An 18,924-nucleotide genomic window follows, 5' to 3' on the forward strand; every position below is an offset into this window, starting at 1 on the left:
CCATTTTTTAAATTGAGATACAGTTGACATGTGATATTAGTTACAGGTGTGCGATACAATGATTCAATATCTGCATATATGGCAAAATGATCACAATAAATCTAGTTAACGTCAGTCACCACAGTTACACATCTTTTGTGCATGATGAGAAATTTTAAGATGTACTCTCTTAGCAACTCTCAAATATGCTATACAGTATTGTTTTTTTTTAATACGTCTTTATTGGAGTATAATTGCGTCACAATGCTGTGTTAGTTTCTGTTGTACAACAAAGTGAATCAGCCATATGCATACACATGTCCCCTTATTCCCATATCCCCTCCCTCTTGAGCCTCCCTATCCCACCCCTCTAGGTGGTCACAAAGCACCGAGCTGATCTCCCTGTGCTATGCGGCTGCTTCCCACTAGCTATCTATTTTACATCTGGTAGTGTATATATGTCCATGCCACTCTCTCACTTCGTCCCAGCTTACCCTTCCCCCTCTCCGTGTCCTCAAGTCCATTTTCTACCTCTGCATCTTTATTCCTGTCCAGCCCCTAGGTTCTTCAGAACCTTTTTTTTTTTTTTAAGATTCCATATATATGCGTTAGCATACGGTATTTGTTTTTCTCTTTCTGACTTACTTCACTCTGTATGACAGACTCTAGGTCCATCCACCTCACTACAAATAACTCAATTTCGTTTCTTTTTATGGCTGAGTAATATTCCATTGTATATATATGCCACATCTTCTTTATCCATTCATCTGTCAATGGACACTTAGGTTGCTTCCATGTCCTGCCTATTGTAAATAGTGCTGTGATGAATATTGTGGTGCATGTCTCTTTTTGAATTATGGTTTTCTCAGGGTATATGCTCAGTAGTGGGATTGCTGGGTCATATGATAGTATTGTTAACTATGGTCATCATGCTGTACTTTATACCCTCACGATGTAATTATTTTATAACTGGAAGCTTGTACCTGTGGACCCCCTTCACTATTTTACCGACCCTCTACTCCCTGCCCCTGGAAAACACCAGTCTATTCTCTGTATCTATGATTGGGTTGTTTTTTGTTTTGACTTCACATGTAAGATCATACAGTATCTGTCTTTCTCTGTCTGACTTATTTCACTTAGCATAATGCCTTCAAGTTCTATCCATGTTGTTGCAAATGGCAAGATTTCATTCTTTATTATGGCTGAGTAATATTCCATTGTATATATACCACATCTTCTTTATCCATTCATTCATTGGTGGTCACTTAGGTTGTTTCCATGTCTTGGCTGTTCTAATAATGCTGTGATAATAATGCAGTGATCATACATCTTTTCAAGTTAGTGTTTTTGTTTCCTTGGATAAATACCCGGCAGTGGAACTGCTATATTATTTAGTAGTTCTATTCTTAATTTTTTGAGGATTCTCCACATTATTTTCCAGTGTCTGCACCAACTTACATTCCCACCAACAGTACACAAGGGTTTCCTTTTTCTCCTCATCTTTGCCAACACTTATTTCTTGTCTTTTTTTTGGGGGGGTGGGGTGGGCGTGTTGTGTCTTCGTTGCTGCGCGCGGACTTTCTCTAGTTGTGGCGAGCAGTGGCTACTCTTCATTGCGGTGCACAGGCCTCTCTCATTGCAGAGCACGGGCTCCAGGCATGCGGGCTTCAGTAGTTGTGGCTTGTGGGCTCTAGAGTGCAGGCTCAGTAGTTGTGGCCCATTGGGCATTGTTGCTCCGTGGCATGTGGGATCGTCCCAGGCCAGGGCTCGAACCCATGTCCCCTGCATTGGCAGGCTTCTTAACCACTGCGCCGCCAGGGAAGTCCTCTTGTCTTTTTGATAATAGCCATTCTGACAGATGTGAGGTGGTTTTGATTTGCATTTCTCTAATAATTAGCGATGTTTGAGCATCATTTCATGTGCCTATTGGACATCTATATGCCGTCTTTGGAAAAATGTCTATTCAGGTCTTGAGCCCATTTTTTAATCAGATTGTTCTTTTGGTATTGAGTTATATGAGTTCTTTGTATTTTGGATATTAACCCCTTATCAGATATATGCTTTGCAAATATTTTCTGCCATTCAGTGGGTTGCCTTTTCATTTTGTTGATTTCTCAAGGCTCTTTTAATATTTAGGTTCCCCTACCTCTTTTTTCCTTCTTGGAATGAAACCTCTGTTGAGTTTCTTTTAATTTGGTATCTCTCTATACACTTAAGTGAATGGTCTTACTTAACTACTATTCATATGCTAATAATTTAAAAATCTCCATCTCCAGCCAAGCTCTCTCTTGGGCTCCAGACCGGCTTCCACTCTGTAGTCTGAGGGATCTAAAATTCCATCTGATTGGGTCACTTCTCTTTTTAACATCCTTCCTGTTGCCTTCAGGGTCAGATCCAAAATTCCTGCTGTGAACTGGGGGCCTCCACAGATGGCTGCAGCCCCAGCTCTGAGTTCTCCTGTGCTGCAGCTCCTAACTGACCTGGTCCCTCAAATCTAGGCTTTGACCTCTGCTCTAAATGCCCTTTCTCCCTCTTCCTCTGGATGAATCCACCCAGGTTCCACTTTACCAGGAAGCCTCCTCTGCTGTGATGGCCGGGTTTAACTCTTTCTTTGTATATTTATCCCCTGAGAGGGTGAGTCCTTGGATGATAGATTATTATAGTATTTCATCTATATTCCTACTGCCTGAACCACCACTGGCACTTAGGTGTTTGTTGAATAAATGTTGAATGTGGTTGCAGATATTATAAATTCCTTTTCCTTCTAATGTAAGTGAGGGTCTCATCTTGACCTCAGGGTCTGGAGGACAGGAAGCTGGAGAGTGCAGACTCACCACCACCCTCTCACCATCTACTGAACTCTTCCTCTCCGTGGGCGCTGTGCTGGGCTTGTCAGAGCATGAGAGTGAGTCCAGATACAGTCCTTACCCTTCCCTCCCAGGGGAGGACGTGGAAAATGTGCAGTTCTGTCTGAGGCCCAAGGTGTTAAGAGAATATGGGGAAAGAGGAGGTTAAATCTGACTAGGGAAATCTGAAAACTCTTAAGATAATGACTTGCATTGGACCTTAAACATGGCAAGTCTTCGCTGAGTTGAGATTGGTTTGGGGGAGAGTTCATCTTGAGCAAAAGCTTAGCCGCGGCCCCTGCCAGGCGTCCCGCCCTGGCGGCAGGTGTCGGGCGCGCGGACGAAGGTACGTGGGTGAGGAGCAGGTCGTGGAGGCCTTTGGAGGCGAGGCCGAGGAGCTGGGGTTTTTCCTGACCTGACCGCCCCTGCCCGAGAGGGGATCTGGGGGGGGCCTGTGCCCCTGTAGGGGATGGGAATGAGGCATTACGGGGGTGGAAAAGCTGGAAAAGTAAGTTCTTACGAAGGCAGCACTGAGGGAACAGTGATGAGACGCTTATAAAAGATATCTTCAACTCTCTGTGGGCATGCTGGAGGGACAGCGGGCCGGATGGGGTTGCTGTGGGTCTCCGTGTCCCGGGGGCAGGCAGGTGCCTTCGCAGGCCGGCCCCGCTGCCCTCCTCCTGCTGGCACACAGATTTCCAGGGCCCTTCCTTGCACAGCAGTGAGAAGGGAGTCGGGGCCAGGCCTCCCTGCTCCCCTGTTGCTATCCTCCTGGTCACCCCGACTTCTCCTCTGACCTCATCCCCACATCCACATGGTGGCCAAGGACTCAGCAATGTCCCTCTGGGCTCTGGGATGCTCAGGGGCAGGGCGGCGTGGTTCCTGACTTTAAGCACCACCTTCCGTCTTGACGGCATCCTGAGGCCCGCTCCTCCCCTCCCCTCCCCACCGGCCCCCTCCCTCCCTTGGGCTGCAGGCCTCACCCCGCCTTAGTTCTTTCCTGCTGTGTAAGTGGCACGTAGTTGGTGTCAAGTGGATTTGTTGTGGCGTGAAGATACCGTTTCTGAGGCTGTCCACAGGCCACGGGCAGTTGGCCTGGGTGACATGGCCTCCAGGCCCCCCACACTTGACAGCTGGTCAGGTTCTGCCTCCTGGCCTAGTTTGCCCAGTTCACCCATCGCGTGCCTTCCCGCCTCTGCGCTTTTGTAACTGGTTGTCGGAAGGTCCTTCTCATCTGGAAACTTCTTAGCTTGGCTGGTGCCCTGCAGTCCTGCACGGTGAGGGCCGAGGGACACTAGTCCACAGAGGTTGCGCGTGAGGGGCAAGAAGCTTCTGGAAGCCTGGCCACGCCCTCCCTGCGGAGCCCCAGGTCCCAGGGGTGGGCACCCTTGGGGCACATCTTGCTAGGTTCGTTTCCATCCTAGGCTCCCCTTGGGCCAGCGCTCGGGGGGCCTTCCCGGGCGTATGGATGTGTGTGTCCCTTGAGAGGTCAGGTCACGGCTGTGACTCTTGAGACTTCAGGGTCACAAGGACCGAGCTCCAGAAGTAAGAGGGCAGATGAATGGAAATGAGAGTTTGGGGTCTTGGCGATCCCATGAGGTGGGGCAAGTGTCCCCATGCAAGGGGACGTTAGGGAGGAGTCCTGGGTTCCCTCAGTGACCTCCTGGTTTCGGGGAGGCAGGGGCAGGGCCCAGCCAGCAGCCACAGGGTCGTCCTGGGCGCCGACACTTGGATCTTGGCAGCATCTGGCCAGAAAGTAGGGAGACCTGGAGGAACACGGAAGTGGTCCAGTAAGGCATCCTTCACTTCCCGCCTGTCCTGGGCGGCCGGTCCTTCCTGCCCGCCCCCCGCCCCCTGGTGTGACCCGGCCCCTCTCCCACACGCGGGCGGGCACGTGGACCCTGACAGACAGACAGCGGGATGCAGGGCCCGCTCCAGGGTCTTCTGGACAGGTGTCTGGCGGCCGCCTCTGCTTGAGGCTCTATCAGCAGCGGGGAGGCCAGGGTCTGCCCGGCCTGGGCCCGTGGGGTGGTGAGGGCCCAGAGCAGGGCGGCCGGGGGCATCTCATTGCGCACGCGGGCTGTGCGGTGTGCACCTGTCCTACGCGCACTGGTGTAGAGTCTGGAATGTGGCCTGAGGGGCGGCCGTAAACTGTCTTCAAACACAGCGAATGCCAGCGGCTGCTCGGCTTCAGGGCCCGTCCTCTCCCCGCAGGATCTCCTACGACCCCGGCCGCTTCCCCAGGTACCTGCCCGAGGCCTACTGCCTGTGCCGGGGCTGCCTGACCGGGCCGCGCGGGGAGGAGGACGTGCGGCTGCGCAGCGCCCCGGTGCTCGTGCCCGCGGTGGTCCTGCGCCGGACCCCGGCCTGCGCGGGCGGCCGCGCCGTCTACACCGAGGAGTACCTCACCATCCCCGTGGGCTGCACCTGCATGCCCGGGCCGGACAAGGATGCAGACGGCGCCAACTCCAGCCTGGACAAGCCGGCCCAGCCCTGAGCACCCGGCCCCAACCCGGGGACCCCGAAGCCCCGAGGAAACGTGGACGGAGCACCCAGCGCTGGACTGGACTGCACTGCCTGCGAGCCTGACCTCCTGCATCCCCCGGGCTTCCTCTTGGGCAGGAGCGCAGGGCGGTGAGAGGTGATGGGAACTAACCACGTGGCAGCCCTGTGTGGGCGGCCCAAGGCTGGGGCCACCACAGGTGACCGGCTTCGCCCGAGTTCGTTGAGGCTCCTTAAGGCTCCCAGCCACCGACCCCTTGCAACCACGGGTGATAGCACTGCAAGGACCGCTGGGAGGGGACAGAGCCTCACAAGAGGGCGGACAGACACTTACCACCTTTTTTTTAAAAAGTAGAATATATACCTTTATCCAGCTGTTTTCAGTAGGGGCAGAAACTATTTTATGTTAGCCATTTTCAGCAAGTATATTATTACTTGACACGTAAACATTTTATAAACATTGTTGTTTTCACTTCCTGGGCAGGCGTTTTTAGAAGCGCAGGTGGAACCCTCACCCCCTAGCCCGCCTTGTGGCCTGGGTCCCTGAATCCCGCCTGTTGCTGACGGTCGCCAGTGGACACGGCTATGTGGGACCCGCCCCCGTCTGAGAGGCTCAGCTCCCCCCAGGGTCTCACACTTGCTTTGTTCATGAGGGTATAAATCGCCGCAGGTTTATACAATTAGAAATTTTTTTCACTTGCAGACTTACAATTCCCAGAAATCAGGCGCGGAGTCCTCTTCTACAACTGCGTGAGCTTAAAACTTAAAACTTTACTCTTTTCTTTAGGCTTAAGTCTGTCCCTGAACACAATTATTTGTAAAAGTGAGAAGTTCGTAACTTGCTTTAAAATCCTTAAAACAATTGTAGGTGAAGGGCACGCTGGCTGTGCATCTCTCTCTGGACTCTGCTCTGATGGCTCCACTAAATTTTCAGAGGAAACTGTTAATTAATTAAGGTCTTCACTTTATCTTAATGTTATGGTTGATGTTTAGGAAGATCATCTGCAGAGTCAGCCTCTCTGCATCGTTGTTTATTTTATATGCTCTTGCCCCTACTTACAATCAGCCTTGGTTTGATCTGGATGAAAGGTCAACCGAGAATTTTCAGTTTGTACCAAATATTGACAGAGGTTGTGCATGAAAACATTGCTGAGCAAAATTCATATTTTCCAAATAAAAAATTCAGAATTGAAATTGATAGCTGTGGGTAGTTCTATACCATTTGGGGAATTTTACTTCTGTGCTCAACCTCTGGGGGAAAAAAAAAAAGGTAAGCCTAGTGGTGGTTATATCTAGCATACATTCTTGTGCAGAAAATAGAAGGTTCAGATCAACATCAAAAAAGAAATCCACGAATTAAAAACAAAATTGCCTTTCAAACCTTGGGTAATTATTTCAAGCACTGCCACTGTTGTGTAACATTTTCTAGCCACTCCTCAAACATACATAGTGCAAACATCAGAGGAGTGGACTGAAGGAGAGTAAATGGTTTGCATGGGGATAATACTGCTATTCCATAAACTGTATTCATCATCAGTTTAACTAACGTTAGCTGTTAACAGGTAACGCATTCCCAATGGAAGAATCAGCTTTCCCTGCCAAGATCTAGAAAGGCAACCTGTATTTGCATTTTTTCTCTGAATGGAACACTCATCCATTTAACAAATATTTACTGAGCATGTGCCCTCTTCTGGGCACTGAGCTCCTGGGAGGCAGTTGTGAACTGGACACAACCCTCGTCCTCAGCTACAACTCCAAACGGCATGGCTGTCAAAGCACACTCGGGTGTCCGCAGGCACCCGCACACGGGATGCGCCCCAGGCAGAGGCCAAGGTCCTGGCCAATCACTAAGCTGCCTGTACTTCTGCTCTTTACCTGCGTTAAGTGAGGAGAGTAGACTAGATGCTTCTATGACTTCTTCCAAATATAATTCCACTGATTCAAGTTGGCAAAAGCATTCCAAGCTCTAGGGATGCCCTCACTAAGGAAATCACAACAAGATGTTGTCTTCTTCATCTTGAAAGTGAGGCCGGGGAGAGCCCCAGTTTGTGAGGGAGGAGGGGAGGTCGTAGCTTTTCAGTCTACTAAGAAAATAAAAAGAGGGAAATGTCACATGGGTCCTTTACTACCTTGTATTACCAGCTGCGTTCACAGTTCACGGTCCAGCCCAGAATCATAATTCACGTAACAGCGAAATTCATTTCCCAAGGTTCGAGTGTGTTTTGGAATAAACTTGCACATCTTCACTCCAAGAAGTTTTGCTGCCTCTTCCTCCATGACGGCACCTGGAGAGGACAACCAGAGGAACCCGGAGACTGAGGCACCAGCCACGTGCTCAGCTCCACACCCGCCAGGCCGGCCAGGGAGGTATTCTCAACCAGATGCGGGAAGCGGTGAGTTGATGGTACCACTCAGCGATCAGGGGGAAGGTCAGTGCTCTCTATTCCTTTTTACTTCCTCCAACATTTATGCAAATTACCTACTTTTTTCCTTTTCTTTTTCATTTAATAAATAATTTTCCTACATCTGCAAGGCTGAGACACTTAGAAATTAAGAAAATAATTATATTCCACAAAGTAACATAAGGAAAGCAAAAATAATTACTAAAAAAACCACCATTTTCCAACTTTGAGTCAACAACCCCTTTTTCAGTAGTAGCGAATTGTGCAAACTTGTACCAATACATTCACACCAGCCTTCGGCTGACACATCCCATTCCTCCCTCCAGCCCTGCCTGTCCTCGGCACCCACTGCACTGGGGGAAGCAGGGCCCACACAGCAGGCCTGGAGGCCAGGCTGCCCGCAAGTAGGGAGACCAGCAGTTAACGTTTTCGTTCTCAGTCAGATGCCAGTATGTCCACCTTAAGAAAATATATCCACGTCACCAGTGTGAAGTCTCCTTCTCAGCTTTGGTAAACCTAATCTAATGTCTAGCTCTGTGACCTTTGCCATCCACTTTAACCCCCGAGATTCCAAATTTCTTTTATCAACTGTACAGGCTGAGTCAGATACTGTTACTATTACTGACGTTGATGAGTACAAGTAACACTCCTGGTGCACTCACCCAGGGCCGGACCCCGCGTCCCAGGCATCATGCCACTTACTTCTCTCCAGCCCTGAGAGGCGGGCAGCATCTCAGCCCCACTGTACAGATAGGCGACTGGGGCGCGGAGAGGGGAAGAGCCTTGTTTAAAGTCACGGGAGGCGTGTTGCCAATCCGGCACCTACCTGTGCACAGCAGAATCTTGCCCCGGGTCAGGTACTTGATGGTTTCCGACGTTTTTCTAAGACATTCCTCAGAGAGATAGGGGGGATCTGCTATTACAATGTCAAAACTGTGTGCAGCAATTTTCTCAGGTAAATCCACTGGGTTATTGTAATCATAGAAGATAAACTCCTCTCCGTATATGGCAAACCTGTGGTCATATTCGAAGATACAGACAGAAAAGTCTTCTCTGTGCAGCTCTCTCAGCTTCTGGTAAACGCTGGGGGCACTCACACATGCTATTCTGGAACAAAAGGCGCCAACTCATGACTGAGCTTTAGGACAGCGCATGGCATCAAATGACCACTTCACTAAAAAACCAGTCCTTGTGTTCAGATTTTCTTAAAGGAAACAATAATGCAAACTGAAGTAATAACAGCAGTACATTTTGAGAGAAAACTTTCTACTGCCTCACTTTTAAGGAATCGACTGTTTCCAAATCTACAACTCATAATTTTAAAGTATGAAAGGATAAATGTGCTTTTCATGGTAAAATATTAGGACAAGGGTTATGAAGCCCATGGCCTGAATTTACCTTAGTATTTTCATGGTGGTCTCTTAACATTTATTTCAAATACTTTTTAGCCTCAAACTAAATATTTTGAAGTTACTTTGTAATATTCATAATCTTGAAGAAAAAACTCCAAATAACTGCCTAAACAACTTTAGTTTTCCAAAAAGATACATTAAAACTGGGTCTCAGTGCAGACAGACTACTTCGAATTTCTGCTGCTTTTTTGTATAAGTAAATTAAAGAATCTGTCTCATTACAAGCATCTCCAGTTTATGAACGGGTAGTGTTCCAGTAGTTAAACTTTTAAAGCCAGCTGCCAAAAATGCTATAGGTAACTTCAATGTTGAATTACTCAGTTGACTGTGGTACGTCTATCACAGTGGGATACTGTGTTGTCATTACCTCCAAGACAGTCAAGTTCAGGAGAGTGTAAACTGCGCTTTCACGGAGTGGGGTTTATACTTACAGGTGCACCCGTGACCTCTTGGAGATACACAGCTTGTCTGCAGACAATGGGAAAGAGACTTTTTGTCTCCATCCTCTTTGTCGCTTTTAGATTTTTATTACATGTGTCGATATATATATATATACATATACACACACACACACACACACACACACAAAATCATTCAGAAAACTACTTATTTAGAAAATTAAACTCAGCGTTTAAAACCGTGAGATGCATTTCTTCGGAGAAGTGTCACACGTCTGGTTAGGTGCCCACGCTGGGCTCAAAGGCTTCTCAGCCCAAATGCACGTGAAGCACGTAAGGAAGTCTGGGGGCATCCCGACCGCCTTCTGTGGGGACCAGACCCCAGCCCGGCTGCTGCCAGAGCTCTGGGCTGGGGGTGCAGAGGACTTGAACCACAGCGGCACCTCCTTCCCTAAAAACCCCCGAGGAGGTACCTCCGGCGGAAGGACAGTGGTCTGAGGCGGAGGAAGGCACGAGAGCCGGCTGTGGCGACAGCGGCAGGGGAGCGGACAGCCTGCTGCTCACAGCTGGGGCCCTTGGCGAGCGATGGGACCGCGTGGGCCTCAGCGCCCGTCTTTAGCATGGAGAGTGTGACAGGAACTACCTCCAGAGGTGTGAGGGCTAAACAAGATGACCCTCAGAAAGCACTTACCAGGAGGCCGGACACACAGTAAGTACTCAAGAAATGCTACTCTTACTACGCATCTTTAAAATTATGACATAACTCCTAAAAATACTGAAGATGCCTTTCAGAAAAAATAAGTTGCTTCCAAAGCCCTCATATGTAAAAACAAGAAAATACATGTAAAAACATGTCATTAAGAAAAACGTAATAAACCACATATAATTAATTTTAAAAGAAAAAGGACAGAAAAAAGAAAACCTTAGGACTTCCAGTTAAAGATGGCAGAGGGAACACATTCATTTAGATTTGCTCCTTCATGAAAGCCTGCTGAATAAAACATGAAAATAAACCTCCAACAGTAAGACAGTGTGAGGGGAGACAAAAGAATACTTAGCAAGCTGACAGGCAAAGTGGCGGGTGGTTTCTGACTCAGCAGACCCAGGACAGCCAAGTCCCAAACTGGCCAGGAAAGCCGAGAAGGGAGCTGGACGACAGCACAGCGCCCGCGGCTCAGGAAGCTGCGCCGCCAGGTAACTCAAGCAGGGGGGCGAAGGTGGGGCAACAAACAGGAGAACTGTTTCTGAAAGGTCTATTCAAGAGGAAATGCACCCCCAGGATTCTGTTCCCTATCCCAAGCCTCCACAACTGCGGTAGGAAACTGGAGGGATGTTCTCTGGATTGGGGGGGCTTGAAGGGCGGGTGCCAGGCACAGCTAGTGGTGAGGTACCATGTGGAAATGGCAAGGATCACGTTAAACCCACTGGATGTTGGGACCCCCAACCCTCTTTCAGAAATAAGCCTTCTGGGATGAGGTCAATGAGATGCGTGACTTCCAGGCAGGAAGACTTCCTGGGGCTCTGACCAGCCCACAAGGAAAGGCCTGGTATGCTGACCCTGGGCGTTGACGGAGAAACAGCCATCTGCAGACACCCAAGTAGAGAGGTCCCGCCCAGGTATCAGAACCTCCAGCCCTAGAGCGCCTCACTCTTAAATACGGACAGACAGCAGGGGGCCAGCAGACATTCAAGGAAAGCATCTAATACCAGAGGCCAAAATAAACAGAAGACGCATGTGTGCAGTTAGTTAGAGACTGTGTAGGGAGAAAACTCTTTTTAAAAAAATCCTATAATATCCTCAGAAGGATGAACAAGATACAATAATAATAAATATTCAGAGACCCAAAAAAGAACTACGGTTATAGATGACTAAGTACATGACAGCAGAAATGGTAAACTCAGTAGAAAGTTTCAAAGATAAAGTTGAGGAATTCTCCCAGAAGGTAAGGTCAAAAGATGGAAAAACGACAGAAAAAAAAGTAGATAGGTCCAACATTCAAATAATAGGCATTACAGAAAGAGGAATCGGGGAAAAAAAAGTGGGAAGGAAATCAAAGAAATAATTTAGGACTATTTTCCCAAACTGAAGGACCTGAGTTATGAGAATGGAAGGGCTTTCACCCAGTACAACAGATGGAAGCTTCACACCAAGACACATCGAATACTGGGGATCAAGAGAAAATCCTAAGCTAGCAGTGGGCAGGGATGGGAAAAAACAGGTTTCCCACAAGAAATCAGAATGGCATTGTATTTTCCAATAGCACTACCGAAACGTGGAGTCAATGAAGCAGTGCCCTCAGAACCTGGAATTCAGCACCCAACAAAACTAACACATGAAGAGAATGGGTAGAATAAAAATATTTTCAGACATGAACGGTTTCAAAAATTTCCCTCCCATGGAAACTACTGAAGGATATACCCAACCAGGATAAAGCTGTAAACTAAGAACTGGGGTACTGGACACAGGAAGTCTGGAACAAGAGAGAGGTAAAAGGACACCTCAGCATGATGGTGAAGGAAATACCAAGACCAGAGCTGCAGCAAAACCAGAAATCAACCAGTCCAGATGGAACAGGTTGCAAAGCCCTGGAAGTCATTTTTTTCAAGGAGCTGAAAAATATGTCTGAATTTGTTGATAAGTGATTTACACCACTGGGGAGAATCTGAGAGTTAATTAGTAATATAGACACAGAAATACTAAAAAAAAAATAAAGAGAATTATTTTCTTCAGGGAAGATGAAACATTGTACAGAAAAGGAAAAGACTCAGCTGTAAAGAACATCTATGTTGTCCTAACAACATAAACCCTGTTCTAACCAAAATTAGGATATAACTAACACCAATTCTACACAATCACTTCCAGGCAATAGAAATACAGGCAACACTTCCCAGCTCATTTTATGAAGCTACCATTAACCAATATGAAACCCAAACCAAGAGAATGAAACAAAAGAAAACTTCAAACCAATATCACTCATGAACATAGAAGCAAAAATCCTCAACAAAATATTACCAGAGTCCAGCCATTAAAAAAAAAAAGAAAAGAAAAAGAAGAAGAAAGGATATAACTATTGGGAGAGTGGCCAGAAAGCAGACAGGTGCGTGGCAGCTGTGGACTGCGAAGGGAGCCAAATCCTCCTTCTCTGAAGGTGAGAAGTCATGTCTACGAGTGACAAGTCAAGAAGTGCCAATATAAACATGTTATTTAGAAATGGTTGTAAATACCAAGAGAATCAATGAAAGAGAGCTAAAAAGGGGAGGGGGTGGACAAGGGGAAAATTAACAATGGATTATTTTTTGAACAAGTCTTTTAGGACCATTTGACTTTATATGTGTGCAAAGTTTTGACAGAAGTAAAAACCAAATTAACAAAAAAGAATCTATTCTTAAAACTTCAAAAAGGTCAACATTTTTTTTTTTTTTAAAGCAAACTATAGGGGTATAAAAGTAACGGTAGAAAATGTTAAAATAAGGAACAGAGATAAGACATCTTACACTGAATAGATTTCTGTGTGTGTCCCCAGACTCAATAGTGAAGCAGTTCTTACTTCCTCATGTTCTGTGAATCATGAAAACAGGTTTTGCAGATTACAATTCAGCCTTCTTACCAACCACGTCTCATCTAGGAAGGACATTTAAAATATTACTTTAGGGCTTCCTTGGTGGTGCAGTGGTTGAGAGTCTGCCTGCCAATGCAGGGGACGCGGGTTCGAGCCCTGGTCTGGGAAGATCCCACATGCCGTGGAGCAACTGGGCCCGTGAGCCACAACTACTGAGCCTGTGCGTCTGGAGCCTGTGCTCCACAACAGGAGAGGCCGTGACAGTAAGAGGCCCCCGCTCGCCGCAACTGGAGAAAGCCCTCGCACAGAAACGAAGACCCAACACAGCCAAAAATAAATAAATAAATAAATAAATAAATTACTTTAGATTAAAAGGCAAAAGAGAAGTGAAACTGATCTCACCTGCCACCTTCCCCAGCAGCTGCCACGGCTTCCTCTGCAAGGCGCAGGGCGGTCTCCGGAGTGTACCAAAACTGGCTCAGCTGCTATGACAGAGGAATGAGTGAAATCATTTTACAACTGGCATAAAGTTTATCCTTTTAATTTATATCTACTATATCAATATATACTATATCAATTATCAGTGTTCACTGCTGGGCCAACTAATATACTCTGATTGCACTTCTTTCTGGTATGGTACCTCTTGATTTTCCTAGAGTTAATACATGATTGTTTCATTTGCTTGGGTTCTTTGAACCTATCCCTAATTCTCCCAACATCCTGCAGCTTCTGAGAAGTGGTGCGTAGGAGGTAAATGTTGTGAGACTTACCATGTCTAAAACATTTTAATTTTATCCTTACATTTGACTGATAACTCAGCTGGGTATAGAATTCTAGGCTGAACAAATTTTCACTCTAAATCTTGAAGGAATTGCTCCACTTTTTTCTGGTTTCTAATAAAGCTACTGAGAAGTGCAATGTGATTTGCAGACCTGAGATTCTATAGGTGACATGCTTTTCTCTGGAAGGTTCTACGATCTTCTTTGTCACCTATATCCAGAATTTTCAGTCATAATAATCATGTGTCTTAGTGAGGGTCTTTGGTTCTGGGAAATTTTCTAATATCATTCTTTGAAGTTTTCCTCCCCTCTTTGTTTTCAGTTCTATTTTTCTGGAACTCCAGTTAGTTGAATATTGAGCTTCCTGGATTTATCCTCTAGTTTTATGTTTTCTTTCTATAATTTGTATCATTGTCTTTCCCCACCCCCCCCCAACTTCCTGGGAGATCTCCTTAATTTTATAAACAAACCAAAAGAAAGTGTCAAAAATATACAAATAGTTAATTCAGGTAGTGGAGTTATGACTTGTTTTTTTGTTCATGTTTTTATAGATTTTCTACAACAACCATAGATTACTTTTAGAATCAGAAAAAAGTACATAGTATTTAAATAAGCAGAAGGAAAAGAGAAAAAGACCACCTCAAGAATAATAATGTACTTCAAGTTTCTAATATTGACTATTCAAAGCATCAAGCTAAAGACAAAAGCACATAAAGAAGGGAAGCAGTGAGAAAGAGGCATCTGAGTAAGTGGAACATTTAGAATAAATATAAAGAAACATTTTTGTCCCAGTTTCAAACAGATGGTAAACAGGAAAGACTGCTTAAACACACACACACACACCCCTCCTTCCAGCTGCAAAGTGATGAAGAGAGGCAGCTCTATTATCAACGGGTAGTCACAGACAGAAATTTCAAGCCTCATCTATTTCTCAATTATCTCCTTCAAAAATGTACATTTCTACATTCCAGGTTAGGTTAGTTTTCCTGAACTCACTTTTTTTAATTCCTATTTTTATTTGGACCATAAAAATACAATTAAAATACATACTGTGCCCCAGAAACTATTAATATCTTCTTAAAAACTCACCTGTTTTCATCTATTTTTTACTACATGTTTAAGTCCAGTTACCCCATTACTGCAATGATCAATTTTTCCCTTTTCTCAAGGATTGCTGGGCTCCACACCAACCAACAGAATGCATCTATATACAAGAAGGAAGCACAGTTTGTGTTGGATATAATGATATGCTGTTCTTCTATCTGAAATGTCCCCTCCTCTGATCACCAGGCAGCCTGAGAGTCAGAATTAGGAAAATCTGCATTTATACTGTCTTAAAATGTTCGTGGACTGCTTTCTGTCTTAGCTCCTGAACAGGTTATCAGCTTCGCAGTGACAAGTGAGATGAACTTGGGTATTAGGTCAGATACAGACAAACACTGGACTAGGTACAGAAGGGGCTCCACACCAACACTTCCTGATGGATGTGGAATGCATTAACTTACCCAGTTCTCTTCTATTATTCCAATGTTATACTTGTCATCGCCACCGAGGTCGGTGTACTGTTTCTGCTCAGCATAAAATTCCTGCAGAGCTGCAAGGGCATGGGAAGAGAGCTGGGGGAGGTCCTCATCTTCAGAGTTGCTCATTTCACACCTGCAGGGAAATGAGTATAAGTGATGTTTGTTTTTTCTTTTCCATCAAACAACAATTAAAAAAAATTTTATCTCACAGCAGGGCTCCAAAGTGAAAGTGAGTTGTATAAAGGAAACACACCTGTATGATTCCTTGCAGAGTGAAATCTTTACCATAAATACTATAAAGATGTTTTGCTTTCTTCTGGTACCCCAATGGCCACATGCAGCTAATTCACAGTAGATTCTCTTAATAAGATCTTTTTATGTGTGAATGTCACTGCTTGTAGGTGACCTAAGGCTCCTGGGTGTCACTGACAGGATAAGTGAAGGGTCATAAAGGAGGGGTATAGGAAGAGAGATGAAAAATAAAAGGAATGAGAGAATGCAAATTATGATAATGAGACACCACTATATACCTACCAGATTGACTAAAATTTAGAAGACTGATAATACCAAATGTTTTGGGGGATGTGTAGTAATGGAAATTGCCTATTCTGCTGTTGAAATGTAAATTGATGAAAACATTTTGGAAAACAATTTGACCTTACCCCTGCTTCAACTCAGTAATTCTGTATCTACATATACATATCGATCATATAACTATATGAAACTCCTGTAATTCACATAAATAGACATGTAAAATATGTTCAAAGTAGAAATGTGTACTAGCAAAAATTAAAATTACTGAAATGTCCACCCACTGGACATTATACAATATACTGCTATATATTCCTACAGTGGGATACTATATAGCAATGCAAACATTTTATATCAGTCTTTTCTCCTTTGTTGGCTTGCTACCTATAGCTTTATTTAAGTGGTTGCTTTAAGGTTTACAGTATATATTTATCACAGCATACATTCAAATAACGTATCACTTCTTGTATTACATAAAAATTTTATAATTGTATATAACTTCCATTTCTCTCCTCCAATCCTTTGTGTTACTGTTTGATCAGCATCTTATTTTTACATTTGTTATAAACGCCGCACCACACTGTTAAATTTAAAAACCTTATATATTTACCTACTTCATAACCACTTACAGTGCACTTCATTTTGTTGTACAGATTAATATTTCCATCTGTTGTCATTTTCCTTCTGCTTGAATGGCTTCTTTTAACATTTCTTGTAGTGCAGTTCTACTGCTGATGCATCCTTTCAGCTTTTATGTCTAAAACTGTCTTCATATTGCCTTACTTTTTGAAAGATTTTATTTTTTTGGGCGATGGAATTCTAGGTTGAGTTTTTCTTCAGTACCCTAAAGAGATTCCTCCACTATTAGCTGCATTATTTCCAACATAAAATCTGCTGTCACCCTTAGTTTTCTTGCTTTTTGTGTCTTCCTTCCCTGGTAGCTTTTAAGATTTTTCTATCACTGGTTTTGAGCATTTGGTTATGATGTGTCTCAGTGTAGTTTTCTTCATGTTTCTTATGCTTTGAGTTCACTGAGCTTCTTGGATCTGTGGGTTTACAGTTTTCCTGAAATTTGAAAAGTTTTTGGCCACTATTTCTCAGATATTTTTCTGCTGTCCTTCTCTTTCCGAGATCCAAATACATGAATATTAGGTAACTTGAAATTGTCCCAAAGCTCTCTGATGCTCTCTGTTCACTTTAAAAAAACCAAAAACAAAACTTTTTTCATTGTATTTCATTTGTGTTAGTTTCCATTTCTGGTCTTCAAGTTTGGTAATTTTTTATTCTTTAGTGTCTAATCTGATGTTAATCACATCCAGTGTATTTTTTATTTCAGATATTGTAGTTTTTATGGCTAGAAGTTTGACTTGGGTCTCTTTTGTTGGGTTGGCCAAAAAGTTCATTTGGGTTTTTCTGTAAGATGGCTCTAGTAGCACTTACATGTCTTTACCTTCATTTGAAACAGTTTTGTTAGATTGTCTTGTGACAGCTGTCATATCAGCATGCACTTTAAAAAAACTTACTGATGCAGAGTTTGCATCTCCTCACAATTAGGGCACCTACCAGGCGCTGGTGGGGGACCTCGGACACCTAAGGGGACGGGAGGAACTCCCAAGTGACTGGGTGGGACGTGGGGGGGAGGGAGAGGGGAGAAGTGGAGGCGAGACGGAACCGGTGCCCCTGAGGGGCAGCTGGGGGAGGGGAGGGGCCCACCCACAGTGAGGGGATCAGCGGGGACAGGGAGAGACCCTGGGGGATCGGAAGGGAATGTGGCCAACATTTCCCCTGCCCACTCAGGCCCTGGGGAGCCTGCTGAAGTCCCAGGCCTGATCTTGCACACTCCGAGGCCCCCTCCAGCCATGCTGAGCCTAAGCCCTGCGCCTGCCCCGCCCACTCAGGGCCTCTTCTGGCTGCGAGGGTCCTGAGTCTAAGCCCCGCCCCCACAGCCAAGGCCTTTTTTTTTTTTTTTTTTTTTTGCTGTTGTGGTGGTTTTACCTTGTATTTATTTGTTTGTTTGTTTGGGCTGTGCTGGGTCTTAGTTGCAGCACACGGGGTCTTCGTTGCAGCATACAGGATCTTTAGTTGTGGCAATGTGGACTCTTAGTTGCAGCACGCATGTGGGATCTAGTTCCCCGACCAGAGATCAAACCCGGGAGCACAGAGTCTTACCCACTGGACCACCAGGGAAGTCCCTGTTTTACCTTGTTGTTGTTGTTTCATTTATATTTTTATTTTTTCTAATATATTTTTTATTTTTCTAATTTTATTTATTCTTTGTTATTGTTCAGCTTTTTTTGTTTGTGAGATCTTGGTTCCCAGGCTGGGGTTCGGGCCTGAGCTCCTGTGGTGGGAGCACCGAGTCCAAACCGCTGGACTAACAGAGAACTCAGGCTCCAGGGAATATTAAGCAGAGTGAGGTCTCCCAGAGGTCCTCATCTTGGCACCAAGACCCAGCTCTACCCAGCTGCCTGCAAACTCCACTGCTGGACACCTCAGGCCAAAGAGCCAGTAAAACAGGAACACAGCCCCACCCATCAAAAAAAAAAAAAAATGAGACAACAACAAAATATGTTACAGGTGAAGGAGCAAGGTAAAAACCTACAAGACCAAATAAATGAAGATGAAATAGGCAACCTACCTAAAAAAGAATTCAGAGTAATGATAATAAAGATGATCCAAAACGTCAGAAATAAAATGAGGCACAGATTAAGAAAATACGAGAAATGTTTAACAAAGACCTAGAAGAACTAAGGAACAAACAGTGATGAACAACACAACTGAAATGAAAAATACACTAGAAGGAATCAACAGCAGAATAACTGAAGCAGAAGAACGAATAAGTGAGCTGGAAGATAGAATGGTGGAAATAACTGCTGAGGAACAGAATAAAGAAAAAAGAATGAAAAGAACTGAGGACAGTCTCAGAGACCTCTGGGACAACATTAAACACACTAACATTCAAATGATAGGGGTCCCAGAAGAAGAAGAAAAA

At 45.0% G+C, this 18,924-nt stretch overlaps 2 protein-coding genes across 6 annotated transcripts in view; one reads left to right on the forward strand and one right to left on the reverse strand.

Annotated features, from left to right (window-relative positions):
• The window catches only part of IL17D (interleukin 17D), a 24,989-nt gene extending 18,226 nt beyond the window's left edge, over positions 1–6,763 (forward strand). Inside the window, exon 4 of one of the 3 annotated variants that reach the window (XM_059903301.1) lies at positions 5,040–6,763. In XM_059903301.1, the coding sequence (XP_059759284.1) occupies positions 5,040–5,322 (283 nt within the window). In that variant the 3' untranslated portion in view covers positions 5,323–6,763. The remainder of the gene's footprint in view (positions 1–5,039) is intronic. The other 2 variants (XM_059903303.1, XM_059903304.1) reach the window with 2 other exon arrangements.
• The window catches only part of EEF1AKMT1 (EEF1A lysine methyltransferase 1), a 22,854-nt gene continuing 9,995 nt past the window's right edge, over positions 6,066–18,924 (reverse strand). Inside the window, exons 2-5 of one of the 3 annotated variants that reach the window (XM_059903306.1) lie at positions 15,384–15,534; positions 13,502–13,581; positions 8,556–8,836; positions 6,066–7,612 (exon numbers count right to left, since the gene is read on the reverse strand). In XM_059903306.1, coding sequence (XP_059759289.1) covers positions 7,476–7,612; positions 8,556–8,836; positions 13,502–13,581; positions 15,384–15,527 — 642 coding nt within the window. In that variant the 5' untranslated portion in view covers positions 15,528–15,534 and the 3' untranslated portion in view covers positions 6,066–7,475. Of the gene's footprint in view, positions 7,613–8,555; positions 8,837–13,501; positions 13,585–15,383; positions 15,535–18,924 lie in introns of all 3 variants that reach the window. The other 2 variants (XM_059903307.1, XM_059903305.1) reach the window with 2 other exon arrangements.

This window comes from Balaenoptera ricei, chromosome 18 (assembly GCF_028023285.1).
Source record: "Balaenoptera ricei isolate mBalRic1 chromosome 18, mBalRic1.hap2, whole genome shotgun sequence".
Taxonomy (NCBI): Eukaryota; Metazoa; Chordata; class Mammalia; order Artiodactyla; family Balaenopteridae; genus Balaenoptera; species Balaenoptera ricei.